At 42.0% G+C, this 15,182-nt stretch overlaps 1 protein-coding gene across 1 annotated transcript in view; it reads left to right on the top strand.

Moving 5' to 3' along the window:
- Positions 1-15,182, top strand: part of NFIA (nuclear factor I/A) — a gene marked incomplete at its 3' end in the record, with an annotated part of 89,879 nt that overhangs the window by 50,834 nt on the left and 23,863 nt on the right. The window contains exon 6 of the mRNA XM_010144189.1: positions 6,508-6,547. Coding sequence (XP_010142491.1) covers positions 6,508-6,547 — 40 coding nt within the window. The remainder of the gene's footprint in view (positions 1-6,507; positions 6,548-15,182) is intronic.

The raw sequence follows: 15,182 nt of genomic DNA, 5'->3' as shown, positions 1-15,182 counted from the left end.
ATGTGCTGTGAGAGCAGCTGCCTTGTTCAGCCAGGGTGGGTCGGCTGTAACCTTGACCCATAACCCCGGCGCTCAGGGCGTTGAATGCAGCGCTACCCCGCGCAGCCAGGCACCAGAGTGACGGTGATAGGAACACTGGGGTGCTGTGTAAATACTATTAGTGTGTCCTGTCATTTTCCAGCTTCACAAAGACTCAAAGCACAGTGCTCTCTTCATCTGCTGGCTACAGCCTTACTCTGATTTCACCGGTGTCTTCCTCAGGGGAGAGCAGGTGATCCACAGCATCCTCCACCTCTGCTTGCTCACACTGTTCTTGCACAGTCCACAGCCCTAGTGAGATCATCCTTTCTTCTCTTCTCTCACATCAATGGTTGCTGCTATTTTTAGTGTGATATACACCAAAAAGCATAACATAAGAGATCCTGTTGCTAAAATTAGCTGGAAAACTGCAGGCTGTTCTACTGGTTTGTGCACAGCCTTCGTTTGCCTCGCTGGGATTTGTGCACAGGTTACTGAACCCCCAAAGCCAACCAAGTGAGTCGGTATTGGCAGTCTTCATGTCCAAGACAAGTGCTCTTCAGAAGAACAGCAAGGGCTGTTATATCAGCAAGGGCTGGAGACAAAGTCTTAGGTTCTACTTATAGGAGGGAAATATATTTTATTTTAAAAGTAAGCTTTTACAGTCAGTGAGACTTGAAAAATATCAAGTATGGACTTTCTTCGTACTTAGTGTAACGTCCTGTTTTATGACGGCAGCCCACGTTTGTCTCCAGGAGTGTGATCTGTGATGCAGCATGCTAATGCACTACCTTGCTCCGAGCAGGAGAAAGCGCTTTGGATGTAGTCCAGATTTAACCCTGTCATAGAGCTTGCCTTGCGTTAACCGAAATACCGGCAAATGGAAGTAAAGCAGCATCCCGACTCTTCCTCCAAACTTGGCCATCCTAGGTGTGAGATCTACCTTTGAAGCAAAGGCTTGTGGTCCTTCCCACTTGTTTCATGTCTCCTCTGCTTCACTCTGCCCTTTCAGTCCTTACGACCTACATGTCTTTTCCATCCCTTGGGTGGAATCTGCTTGGCCACACCTAATCTGAACGTGCTGTGCAAGGAGCTGCTTCTAACCGTTGCAGTGAAGGTTTAACATCTGACATCAGATCGATTCCTGAAATGAGTCCCATTGTCCTGGTAGCATTGCAAATTCTATTTGGAGATTTTAAAAATTAGAAGATACCCAAAACATTTGTGTTTCTTATGCAAATCCTTAGCCAAATGGGAACTTGCGACTATTAAATAAATGGCCCTCTGTTAAAAAATTACCATCTAGAAGCCAAATAATTTGGGGAGGATGGGTTTTAAGAGGGCAAAGCAGTCTGACATACCACATTTCTCCCATGTCCCGTGAACTACTGTGATACCGTGATTTTACAGTGCTATTTCTCTTGCTTTTGTCAAGAGATGGATGATCCTTGGATGGATCCAAGGACCGGATGATGATCCCTGGGGTCCCTTCCAACCTGGTATTCTCTGGCTCTGTGATTCTACGACTCTCTACTTTTGCAGGATTTTTCTCTTTAAGGTTATGTGGAAAACCCTGAACAAAAACTGGCACTTAATGCCAAGTAAACAGAGGCAGTGACTGAACAGAAACCTGATGTCAAATACACAACCACCCAGGGAAAGTGCAAATCCATTGCTTTCTCATCTCTTCCAGTTGTTGCCTTCTTAAGTGTATTATTCATAAAATTAGCGATTTTAAAATGCAGAGAAACATTATTTTTTATATTCATAGCATCACTTTAAAAAAAAAATGGTTAAAAATCGATTTGCTGGCCTCTCGGGGAAATGCTGTAATGTTTTTGGCTGTCTCCTACTTTCTGCTGCCAGCTAAAAGTACCATCTGGCTTGTTTAGGGCCCTTTTCCATACCAGGTGCTTCCAAAATTCTCCCCAACCAGAGGATTGTTTCGTTGGGTTGCTTCGCCTGCTGAGGCATGTGTCCTGGGCTGGGAATCCTACTGCTTCTGTTCCCTGCCATCTTGCTGACGGTGGTGTGTGTATGTTTGGGCACAGATCTTGCTGCCTCTCTCCCGAGGACATTTGCATCATTGTCAGCTGCACATATTAAATTGATATGCAGGGCTCCGAAACACGTATCCCGTCTTTTGTCCCTTTGTTTGGGCAATTGTTGTGGTTTTAATTCTTCTTTGACACCTGGAATATCACAAAGCTGCTGATAATCTGTTGGCTACTAAGGGAAATGACATTGATAGAAGGATAATATGTGTCAGACTTAGATCTAGATAATTGCCGACACACCCCGCACCCTCGCAGCTCCGGGAATGAATATCCTAAATCCATTATTAATTTGGAGAGTCATATGGGGCAGTTGGCTGCGGTGTCATCTTCTCGCTGCAAGAGTCGCTTGCGAGGGATTTTAAAAGGCCGTTTGGGTTAATTCTGCGTCGCTGTGTCGAGTTGTGCCTAACGGGAGTTTGGGGATGTTCTTGCTGCCATTTCTTGGCAGCGTGAGGAGCTGTAACAAAATGGGGTTGATGTCCGAACTCCTCACTGGAGGAAGCTTCCCATGGTCCTTCTCCTGGATGAGATACCCCGAAGATGAGAACTGATGGACGGTAGGTGGTACCAGTTGACGGTGACGCCTCCTCCTCAGGATTCTTTGTTTTTCAAATCTGCTGTTTTTCTTAGAAATAGAAATCCACCCCTCCAAGGATTTATGAGGTGACTGGAAGTATTCGAGTTGCTAAGGATAGACTTTTGATGTGATTGTAAGGAAAGAGGGAGCGTGTTTTGAAACAGATACTGCCGTGAGCTGTCTTGTCCCATTTCTACCATGATCTGTGCCTTACGCTGCTGACTTCTCCTGTCCATCCATTAAAAAGTGAATTATGAAGAGTGCTGAGACAAACAGATAGTACTTTAACCTTGTTAGTAAATAGCAGGTGGCTGATATATACTGCTAGAATGTTACATCATGGCCTTTCTCTTCAATATAGGGTTATGAAATTATCTTGTTACGGTATAAACTGCCTTCACTGTGTACATTCTTCTAGAGGTTTATTGTTCTTTCTATGTTGGCCCAGTAGCATGACTCCAAAGAGTCAGTTCACGATGCAGTGAATTTTAAAGGCTTGGGATATGACCATATCTATTTTTCAGCAAAGGAATGAAAGCTTCCCCCCCACCACCACCCCCGAAGGTATTAAAAGTTTCAAAAGATGCTGAAATGAAAAGGAAATAATAACTAACGTCTGGATGGGAAGTAGTGCCTCAGAGAACTGACTTTGTTTGTTTGCTTGTTTCCCTCCAAATCTTAATATTTTAAGTATAAGTTAATATTTTAAATCCAATAAACCTGTGTTGTGAACGAGTAAGATACTTGAACTCTATCACACGTTATTCATTTATTTTTGTGTGAGTGCAATAAAAATTTTACAAGCTGTAATCTTGTTCTTTTAATAGAGAGAAAACTATGCAGAATATGTTGCTTAGAGTATTAGATAAGCTACAGTGTGTTAATCAAATATTTTTGTGATAGGAGGGCAGTTGAGAAAACAGTACAATTTTTGCTAATGGCACTGGTAAGTAAACGGATCTATCATTACATTGTCATGAAAAGTGACATTGAGCAGAAACACCCTGCCAATCCCTCGAAGATAAGTATTTAATGTAATTAGACAGACACTGTCTCCTTTGTTGAACGTAGCATTAATCACCCAGAGAAGTCCAACTTTATATGAAATGGCTTTTTCTGATATGTCTTTGTATTAGAAAGCTTCTTACGTGGTTTTGTCATGATGGTATATTTGAAGGAACGACTGCTACAGCTATACAGTTTTCCTCATGACTTATCTTGCTGTTCTGTGTTCCATAATATTGCTTTATTTTTTATTATTTAGCGATGTTACATTATAGAGCCGTGACTTGTTTCTGACCTAAAACCTACAAGCATTTGGAGCTAAACCTCTTGGAAACAGTTAATGCATTCAACTTAGGAAAGAGAAAAGAATCACAAACAGCTTCCATTATGTTCTTCAGTTCTTCCTATGTGGTGTTAGCGCAGGTTCATTGTTAACGGCGTAAGGAGAATGTTTCTTGTCTCAAATGTTAGTCCATAATACACACACACGGACAAAAAAAAAACTTCTTTCTGTGAAAATCTCATTGTTAAACTGATGAAGAATGTTGCCCCCTTCCAGAATTCATTGGCACTACATTTTTTTCCCCCCTTCTCCTGTGTTGCTTGTAATTTGTACTGCAAAACGCTGTCTGGTTATGAACTGGTACCAGCTTGAATCAGTGCACAGCTGCGTCTTCCCACCTTCTCACTGGTGCAGAGGGCTTTGAAGGGAAAGAATAGGGTTTAGTCTGAGATGACAGCGGACTTCACCGAGTAACAGGTGGAGGTCAAGTCGGTTTATTTGTTGGGATGAACAGACTGCAGAGATGAAAAATCTTTGCCATAATAAGGTTTAGGAAGAAAATGCTGACTAGTCTAAGCTTTGATTCCAGCTGACAGATCCTTTGCTGGTGTTCATTACTTGATTTCACAGTTCAGGCAATTTTAAGAGGCTTAAAATTATATTTCTGCTCTCCTCTATAAAACTTTTCGATCACTTTCTAATTTTTGCTCTAAGTAAAGTTATAGGGACTCCCTACTATATCACTCCTGCCTTTAGACTCTTACAGAGGCAATATGCCTTCAAAAATGTAAGGATAAAGTTTTTTTATTAGACCCCGACTTTTATCGACTGTTTGTATAAACAAAGTAAAAATTGCCCGCGTAGGCACCAATTCAATTAGAAAATTAAAACTCCAGAAAAACTCCCCTGAAAAGCGGATAGTCAGATAACCACGATGCTTAAGAAGTGACTGTTGCTGCCTAGGCATACGGAGCGGTTGTGTCACCGGTAGCAGCATTAGTGAAGCTACGCCACCGTAGCCCGCTCAGGTTCAGTCACCAAGAGCCGTGCTCCGTCCTGGAAGGGAGTCACAGCAAAACCCCAGATAATCAGAGCAGAACATCCTGACATTTTGTGGCAGCGCTGGGACTGCGACGACCTGTTGGCATCGTTGCGTATCAATGCAGGATCACGAAGGGATTTCAGAGGGTCTCTCCTAGGTTTAGCCTCCTGCCCTTCCCTTGTGCCAGCTGCTGGGAGGACAGGGGAGGTGTTTCTCCTTTGCCACCCTTTTTCTTCCACCACCACCACCCACTCCCTACCTGCTGGAGTGGGCAGAATTAGGAGTATCTTTAGCCATTTGCTAAAATCATCCCCCTCAGACTTTCTATTACTTCTGCATTCATTCTTTGCAGGGAGAGGAAACTCACTGGTCAAACCATTGGACACCAGAATAGTTGCATGCAGTTTCCCAGGGAGCCAGATAGCTCTAAAGCTTCCCAGTGAGTGACAGTTTCTCTCTTCTATTCTTCTGAACCATGTGTTTTACACATATACTGAAAAATGTTAATATCAATTTACAGCCAGATTCTTGCTTTCTTTATAAAAAAAAAAACTATGAAATCTCCCAAAGTATAAACAGTGAGAGCACCTCAGCACACATGTCGCTTTTTTACGCAGGAAAAAAGTGTTGGATGCTCTTATACACATAACATCATTGGGCTTGAAAGCTGTTCGCTCATTCAGAGTTAGTGGCAAGAACGCTGGATTTGCCAGCACCAAACTGTGAAACCTCTTTTGTGTGACTAGTAGAAATCTCATGGGGCGAGAAATCAAAAAAAAAACCCAAAACAAAACGGAAACAACCAAACCAAAAAACGAACGGGGAGGAGGGGTGTGTAAATCCGTGCATTTGGATTCGAGTATCTTCAATACTGTGATTTCAACTTTGTCCTAGAAGTCCTTGAATCACAAATTGTTGGGGGTTGGGAGAGCATTTTGGAGAATTATCACTGTTTGCTTTCCCGGGTCTGTTCCTCTTTTCTAGGCACCCATTAGTTACCACTGTCAGAGAGAGGATACTGGGCGAGGTGGATCCCCGTAATCTGATTTGGCATGGCTATTTTTCTGTGTTCCTACGCTCATGAGATCAAGTTATGTAGGATTATTTCATAATGCCAGAGCAGCAGTTTCTGAGGTTCGACAAAGCTATCTAGCAAAGTGTCTAATAAAAGAAAAATCCTGTCCCATACTGTAGCTTTCTTGGTCCAGTGAAGCAGCATCCTCATGCATACAAATCTTGTAAAGTTGCTTCTGATGGCTCCCGCTGTCCCTTCAGTTTTGTAAGCTAAAGTGCCGTTTTCCTCCTTACAGCTTAATTGAAGCTAAATGCACCCGTTTTCTGCAATGTGGAATTTTGGTAATTTTGCTATTTGCTCCTAAGTTTTCCCTTAAGCAAACTGAAAGCTTCCCCTTTATCACTTCACTGGGCCAAGATTTCACACAGTATCCTGCTTGCTACAAAATATGATAGTGTTCTCTCTCACCTTGTTTCTTTTTTCTTCTTTTACTTTCTTTTATAAAATCAGGATATCTAAGAAACCCTGAACACCGCGGAGCACTACATGGTGGGTGTGCTTATTCAAACAATGCCAATGCTCTTGTTCTTGGTGCTTAGACATTTTGTGTTGGTTGGGGGGGATGTACCAGGTGTCCCTCTCGTGCGGTTCTCCGGTGTCTAGTAAGGAGAGAGCTCGGCCGAGCACTTTGCCAGAGGGACAGCACTGGAGGGAGCACTTACATGTTACCTCTGCCCTTCCCATGCCTGTTTTCATGGAACCTGCAGGGACTTTTTCCCTGTGAGATATGTTTTAAATTGCCCAATAGGTGCGAGGAGCGTTGGGCAGATCACATGGGGAGACCTGCAGCCAGCATGGTCATACACGGCTCCTCTGGAAACGATGCCAAAGCCAGACTGCTGTGCTCTGCCTTCTCTGCAATGGGGACATTTCATTTCTTCCAGGGGGATCCTTTCTTCCTCCCAGACTCCTAAAGCCATTGAGAATGCAGAAAAATGAGGCTGATCTCACCGATCTGGTGTCACCTGCCTGAGAGCCGGTCTGCTGGGAAGCAGTCTAAGTTTCTGCTGCCTGGGAGCTGCCTGACCTTCCCCAGGAGCTGCCAGCAGCAGGTCCACAGAGCCATTCCAGCAGACAACTGGCAATGGACACTTTCCAGTAAAAGAGCACAGCAGCTGTCGGTCAGCTACAAATGATTTTTTGTGTTTCGGAGAAATGAGACGATTGTTCAGTCCTGTGACTGTCCAACCTCGGCAGTCATATGGTAAAAACCCCGGGAACCACCGGATAGCAATACATAACAGCTCCATGAGTACGCTCTTGACCTGTCAAATTATCAACCCATTCCGCTGGGTACGATGCGCATGAATTCAGTCTGCAACTCTTTCTTTCTTTGGAATATTGGATAAACTCTTCACCTCAAGTTGTGCAGCAATCGGGTGACTTTGCAGTACACAGTAAATTACTGGAGCTGTTTTCAATCCTGACCACAGCTCTTTTATTAATTAAAACATATGTTCAATGGCACCGTCTACCGATTAAGTCTTCAAATCCAATATTAACACCAAAATCAGGCTTGTCATCGTAAAAGTCATTTAAAAACATTACCATGCAGTAACTGAGATCACAGGTCGAAAGAATCTGCATGTTTACCCATCTTCATCTCATGCCTTGGCGTTTAGCAGCCATCATTGTTATATATGGCCCGGATAGCCAGTGATCTTTTGGTGACATGAAAATAATGAGCAAATGATTTTTGAGAAAATAATAAAAAAAGAAAGAAAAAACCAGAAAATTTGATTCCATCCTCTTCAGTTGCTAAAATTCCCTTTAGTATCACTTGCAATTTAGCATCCATATGCATCTCAGGAAGATAAAGTTGAAACATAAATCTATTCTGGGTCTTTTCCTTGCAAAAATATCATACCTCAGCTATAATCATATGCAAAGACTTTTTAGAGGCCTTTGTAAATGCCATCCAAATTTACGATGGCATTTTTTGCCTTACTGCTATAGATGTTCCATCCCCGAAGCACCCACATAAAGGTATCTTCTCCTATGGATGGCTGCAGTTTGTCCCTGCTGCTCTATCTAATCTGCCAAGTGTACTGAAAAACTCTCAAATAACATTTGAATTGAAACAAATGTGGTCGTGAATTTCAGACGAGATGTCTGAAGATGTCATTAGGAAGGTTTTTTAATTCTTATTGAATTCTTACGTATTTGAACAATGCAGAATTATACTGAAACTGGTGTTAAATCAAAGGGAAAATTGAGCTGTTATCCTGCTAGTTATTAGTCTTCTCGTTAAAGTTTTAAAATGCAAACCCCACAAAACCATATTCTGAAGAAATTGGTAAGACGTTGAGGACTAGTTTATTAGATAGTGAAAGAACCACTTGGGTGACAGAGCAGGAACGAAGGCTAACTTAAAAGATCTAAAGCAATCCAGTGATGCTGTAAACGTAGATACAAACAGGTATGGTAATACACTCGATGGGAACATTGCACCCAACAACGTAAGGCAGATTTTAATGGGGAAGGATTATAAAATAATAATGCATATTGTAGCGCTCGGTTTTAAAATTCAGTAGGCACGATTTTCCGTCAGTATAAAGTGAAATTTCTGCTTTGTAAATGGAGCGGTGCTCACTTATGAAGGAGAAATTTCAACCTGCTTTCTCCTAAGTGACATCAGAATTTTGATTCTAGCTTGAATTATCATTCCTGGCTAAAAATTGCTGAGGAGTCCAAAAGCATTTAAAACCTGAAGCCATTGAATCCATTTAGTGCGCCTTTGGCACCTCTCTCTCTCAGTCCTTTTTGAACATTCTGGTCTTCATTTTAATCAATCTCTTTTTATTAAGTTCTTTGGCTCATTTACTTGTACGTGCATTTGCTTTATTTTATTTGGAACATTTCTTTTGTCGTGTCTTGAAAAAGAGTTGTGACATTTCTTTTGGATAGCTTCTTAAGTGTCTGGCAGTCACCTCTGAGATGATGTTGATGGGTACGGATAGATTAGCTCTGTTTTCCTGATGATCTGTCAGAGTTCTGGGGTGGCGTGTGTTGGTGATGCATATGCAGTAGGTTGATAAGTGGATAGAGGGGGAGCTTTCCTTTCCTTTCATAAAATCTCTGTGTGTTAAGCTGGATGTGGCCTTGTGAAGCGAGGTGCTCACCGGCAGGTAGTTGATCAGCAATCACAGTAACTCAGAATGCAACCAGGGGAGCAAGTATTCATTCAAGAAGGTAGAAACTAAAGAGCACTTCATTAGGATGAATGAATTTCCATCGGCGTTGTGTTTTGTGTGTACTGGAGCAACTAATACAGTAAACTGATGGATGGCAGTTAGTGTGATCGTATCTCAGCTGATGACAAATACAGTTTGCTCAGCACTAAGTAAAAGAGACTTACTATGACTGACAGTATTATAGCCATCAGAATTTCAAGAAGCTTGAAATTAAGAATTCCCCAGGGAAAAAAAAAAAAAAAGAGATGATCAACATTTCCGTTGATACCGATTTCAGTGATATGGCTGGAATAATTTGCACAGATGGATGAAAATTCCTTGGAAAATTCTTCCCATGTATCAGTTTTTTCTTCAACAGCCAACTTGTTGTTCTGCATCATCTATTTATTCTGCATGTTGTTGAGCTCATGGTCCACCTGGTAATATCTGAGCTTCCGTGATTCCTTTTCGTAGCATCCCTTGAGCATGAAGATCCAGACCGTGTTTCACTGGTAGCTTTTGTTACGAAATCTCCGTCAGGAGTCTAGTGGCAGAGAGCTTACTGGGAATACTAGGGTAATTATCCAAAAGTCCCCTTCGGAGATGAGCATTAGCTGGTCTGCAATGTGGCTAACCTGAGATGGAGTTACCGTTTCAGATGTGTGCAGTCAGAATAATGTTAGTAGTTAAGTGAAATCGGGTGGATATACAGATAAAGATACAGACATAGCAACAGCTGTGGAGAGAAGGGGGATTGTTCTCCTCTCACAGTCCATCAAAGTTAATCCTGATCTTAGTAAGGTGCATAGGTACATGGAAAACAAGCTCGTAGCTATTTCTGTGTTCTGGGAAGGATTTGTGCATTCAATTCTCATGCATCATTTTCTGGTCCATTTAACTATATATCAGCTTCATACATGAAAATTTGAAGATCTTTAGCTGTACTCAAGGAAGACTCTTATGTGGTGCGTTTCTAGTACTGGCAAACATAAGGAGTTAGAGGAATAAAAACCATCACAATGCTCCAGTGCCCTTTAGAAGATGAGGAACATGAAGTATTCCTGTGCATTCACTGATTAAACTTGGGCTGGAGGTTTGCGAAGTGCAGAGTTTCGGAAAGTTACTGCGGGACTTCAACATCCGTGCAATGGCTCCAGTAACCAGAGTCTCTCAAGGACAAGGATCCCATTTACGCTTGCATTATGCATTGAGCAGAAGGGTGTGATGCATGATGTGGAATGAACAAAATAACTTGTGTGTTTAGGGAAATGCCAAATTAATGAAAATTCAGAAAGCTCTAATGTTGAAAAGGCGCACAAATTCCTTGATAGAAATATAATGCTGCTAACAGTTTCAAGATTATTGTTGTCTGAATTTTCTGCTTATTGTGTACTGCAATTAAAATTCTTCTCAACTGAAAAACCAACATCAAATTAATATTTCCTTTTGGAAAAAAATACAAAAGTACACATCTTGTTCCATTTAGCACCATCATGGTCTTTGATCTGGTTCCCTCGGTCCAGTGAGGAAAACTGGATTCCTGTTAATGGGAGCAGGCTAAGACCATATATGTTTGGCATACATATACTTACAGAGTCACATGAACACAACTACAGTGAGTTAAAGTAACACACCCACTCAGACTTCCATCTGTGTTTCATGCCACAAATCCCTTTATTTTCTTTTTTATTTAGCAATTAACTTTTCCATTTATTCTGTAGTTAAAAGCTGCCATAAGACGAAAATAGACTAAGTCTGATTTTCTTCTCTCGCACTCTAAATAACATTCAGAGGAGACTCGGACCTGGATGATGAAATCTGTGTTTCCTACAAGTGCCAGGTGTGGCTGTGACTTGGACCACAGTCCTACGCACAGAAGAGTACGAAACACTTTTAAACCCCACCTGGGTTACCCAGCCGTTGTGTTCTGGCTGGTCTTGTTTATTCCTTGCTCGGAGCAGATGGATAGAGAGAGGCAGGGAACGGGGAGGATCCTTGGCTCCATTCCCTATTCACCGGCCAGTGCAGCTGAGACGGGTTGGGGGATATTGTAATTTCTTGCACCAGAGAGGAGACAGAGGAGAGTCAGGACTCAGAGGTGTCCTTCTGAGCTGGCACCACCCCTTCCTCGGGGACATGGGAAGTGCTGAAATCTGGTCTTCAATGCAGTGGTCCCCGATACTCATTAGCTCTTGGGAACAATGCTGAGGAAAGCCGTGCAAGGCAGCAGCGTCCTCCCTGGGCTCTGCCTGGGGTAGCTTCGGTTGTAACTTTTTAATTTCCTCCATTCCTGAGCAACACAGGAGGGAAAGCGGCAAACTGGGGACCGCTAAACGTGTTGAGACTCATTAGGTGTGAAACAGAAGACCTTTAAAACTAGCCAAGAGTCCTAAATGTGGGTGCTAAAACCTAAACCACCTAATTCCGTATTTAGCCGTTTATCCTAGTTCCCGCCTCACAGTTGGTAATACCCACCATGACATCTCAGAGGTGGCCTGATTTTTGAAGGCACCGGGCACCAACAGTGCTGACTCAAGTGTCGAGGCTCCTTACCTACGAGTGAGGCTTGTGCTATCAAATTCACATTTTCCTGTGTGATTAAACCAGAGTTCCCTCGCTCTCAGCTCCCGAAAGGAGCTTTGGTAGAATAACCAGCATTGTAACATATGGCTTAGCAAGGGGGGAAAAAAAGAAAATGAGTATTAGAAATGGATGGACTAAAGAATACGCAGGATATATCAGGCACATTAACCAAACATATGGTGCTAAATGAGATATTTTTTTTTAAATTGCAAAAAAATTGACATTCCTGGCAGTCTCAAGGATAATGTGACATGGCTGTGATAAATTTAGAAGAATGGGACATATTTTGGCTTGTTCTTGGAAACCTTTTTCTTGCATGCCGACTGTATTTCTTCTTTTATTAACCCATTCAAAGAATGTTTGAATTTTGCTGCTAGAGCACCATGCTAGCGCAACATAGAATGTGAATGATGCTAATTGCTTTGCACTGCCTAACTTTCTGTCATCCCCTCCCCTCTTAAAGGACAAAACATGCTTTGGAAATGAGCTGGCAAGCTCATCTTATTCTTTCTCTTGGTCAATATTAAGTGATGTAATTAAGCTCCTGTTTGCATATTCTTCTGAACTAGGAAGCAGCCATTTTTTTTTTCTTGAGATCTGATGGATATGATCACTCAAAATGTGTCATTACAAACCTCAAACAAAATGAAAACATGGTAGAGTTGGACTGTTCCAAACCAAACATTTCAAGTACCCTGAAACAAAAACAAAAAACAAAGTAGTGATAGTCATGGCAATCAGAACGATGATAACAAACAAATACAACAAAAGTAGGAGCCGATAATCAGCGCTTCAGTTTGTCTTCCTACTCAGATTCACAGCATAGTGTTACATTAAAATCTCTATTTCTGCATGAAAACAGCTTGACCTTATAAAATCCATCCCCATATGAACATGATGCTTCTCGGCATTGCCATGTGCAAGGTCATTCATCAGCTTTGTGGTGGCTCCTCAAGTTCCAGTGCTTGGACACCATCATATGAACTTACTGCAGCTTTAAACCGTATTCCTCTGTTCTTGCTGCACCTTGCCCCTACCACGGTTTAGATGAGTCAAGCAGGGTTTTTAGCATAGGGGTAGAAGAATCACTTCTTCACTTTCCCAGAAGCTTTATTATCTCGCCCATAACCCTGAGGAGGGTCTGCAGCTAGAGGACATGGAGGGGAGCAGGGAGTTCATGGGCCAGCTGAACCATACAGTGTGTAGACATGACTTCTGTCGCTAGCCCAGGGCACAGGTGCTCATGTCCCCTCCTGGATCTCTGCTCCTGGCCTGCGAGCGGGGCCTTGTGCCTCCACGCAGGAGGGCTGCACGCCCTTGCAGTTAGAGCAGCTCACAGTGTTTCACTGTGATGATGCCCCTGCAAAATAGTCACTTGTTCCATCCGTGATGTTTTGCACTTAGAGAGCTAGAGCCTCCTACACAAAAACTTTCCTGGAGGGCAAACTTAGCCCCTACCATAGCCCAGCACAGAGGAGATGTACCCATGGCCTTGCTGCCAGCTCCTCTACGCTTCACCAAGCACAAATATTGTGCTGACCCTTGACTTTGTGGTTAGGGCTGGGTTTGACCCTTGTTTGGTGTTTCCGTCTCTAGTTCCTTCATCGTAAGGAAGTTTGGGTGAACGGCATCGTTACTTCTTTTGAGTGTCCTCGTCCTGAATATGGGCTCTCAAACCCAGAGCAATAACTTAAGTTACATCCCAACATGCCATTCAAGTTGAAATTCAGCAGGCTGCGTTGGAATAGTTCCTTGAAATACCTTAGTTCAGTCTCATTTCCTCCCTTACCCTCAAACTTAACCAACTCTTGCTTTTGTCCCTACTCCAAAGCCCTTAAGACCAAGAGGAAAAAATAAAAAAACAGTATTTTTCTTGCACAATAGTCCATCAGTTCTAAAATTTTATTTTTAAAAGATTAAGTACGTAACCTTTCTCGCTATGAGGAAAAGGCCACCGCAGCAGCAAACCTTTGTTGCAAATAGAGGCAGAAAACTGCAAGTATAGCACCAGAACTCTACCCACTGCCTTACTGCATGTAACCCTCTGAAATACAAACTGCAAAACCTCACTGAAACCATTAAGACCACAGCAGTGCAGCGTATAAAGTACAAGAAGGCTCCTGCATATTACAATCAACATTCCAGGGACTATAAAACTAGTGTTATTAAAAGCAGAGTTAATAATATTGTCCAGAGGTAATATTGTCCAGGCCTCTCTCTTTACTTTTTAAGAATTAAACTCTGTATAATGCAGAGCTAGAAAAAAGATGGAATGACTTTGCTAGTGGAAGCTCAACTTCCACATTACCTGATATTTTGCTTTTGCACCTGAAACCCCAACTGTTCTGCACCTTAGTTTTGCTGTATCCCTACGGATATGCAAACGCTCTCATGTACTGGAGGTACTGGACATGATGTGTTTTCAGAGTATGTGCAGATAATCAGAATACCCATATGCCTCTAGACCTATAAAAATACAGAGAATAATACAGACACACATACATATTCTTCGTCTCTATGTTGTAATAGTCTTTTATCCAAGCATAAATCATACACAGAAAAGGCTCCGATTTTAAGAGCCTTTTGCAATATATTCATTCCCCTAATTTCTTGAGTGCCACGGGCTTGATATATCAAGCGAGTTATTCATACAGAGTATAACAAACCAGTCGTGTTAGTGTTACACCATTCCTGCCTGTCCATGGGAGAGGTTTCACCCAATGGCCACTTAACTCTGATTTTCATTGGAAGCCTTTGATGTAGTTCAAGGGCATAACAACTCTGAAATAATTCCAGTGTGGCTTCTAATATCAAGACACAAATACCATTCACCCTTTAAAAAAAAATTTGAAAGCAGAAGGGAACCACATAAATATATTACTTTCGAATACCTTTGAAGTTGAGAGAAGAAGGAAAGGCAGAGTTTGAACTCAGAAAACTTCATTCTCTAGTTGTGCCTTGAATCGTGCAGCACATTTAAAAGATCCATTTGCAATAATCTACTAAACCAGTGAGTGAAAGACAGAACTCATAAAAAGCCTGTAAAAATCCAAATGCTTCAGCTATTACAGATTTCTAAAAATAAAGCAGAGTAGGTTTCAGTAGCAATAATAAGCTGCATCTTATCCATCTTTCAGATTTAAAAGAAAAAATATGGCTGCCTTTTAGTACTCATTGCTCAGAGCAAACCGTGACTGCTTCTGCCTCAAAAAACACCACAAATAAAAGTGAGCTTTCGGCTTGCTGTTGTATTCCATTTCGTTTGTCCTTTAAGTTTTTCTAGCTGCTTCTGCACCCACTTTCACAATGCATAGGCTGTCGTTCCATGACCTAGCATTATTAAATTGCACTTATCAATCATTCTTGCCA

Source organism: Buceros rhinoceros, unplaced genomic scaffold (assembly GCF_000710305.1).
Source record: "Buceros rhinoceros silvestris isolate BGI_N320 unplaced genomic scaffold, ASM71030v1 scaffold17389, whole genome shotgun sequence".
In the NCBI taxonomy this organism is placed as follows: Eukaryota; Metazoa; Chordata; class Aves; order Bucerotiformes; family Bucerotidae; genus Buceros; species Buceros rhinoceros.
Note: the sequence above shows the minus strand (reverse complement) of the source record. Positions and strands in the feature narration are given on the sequence as shown.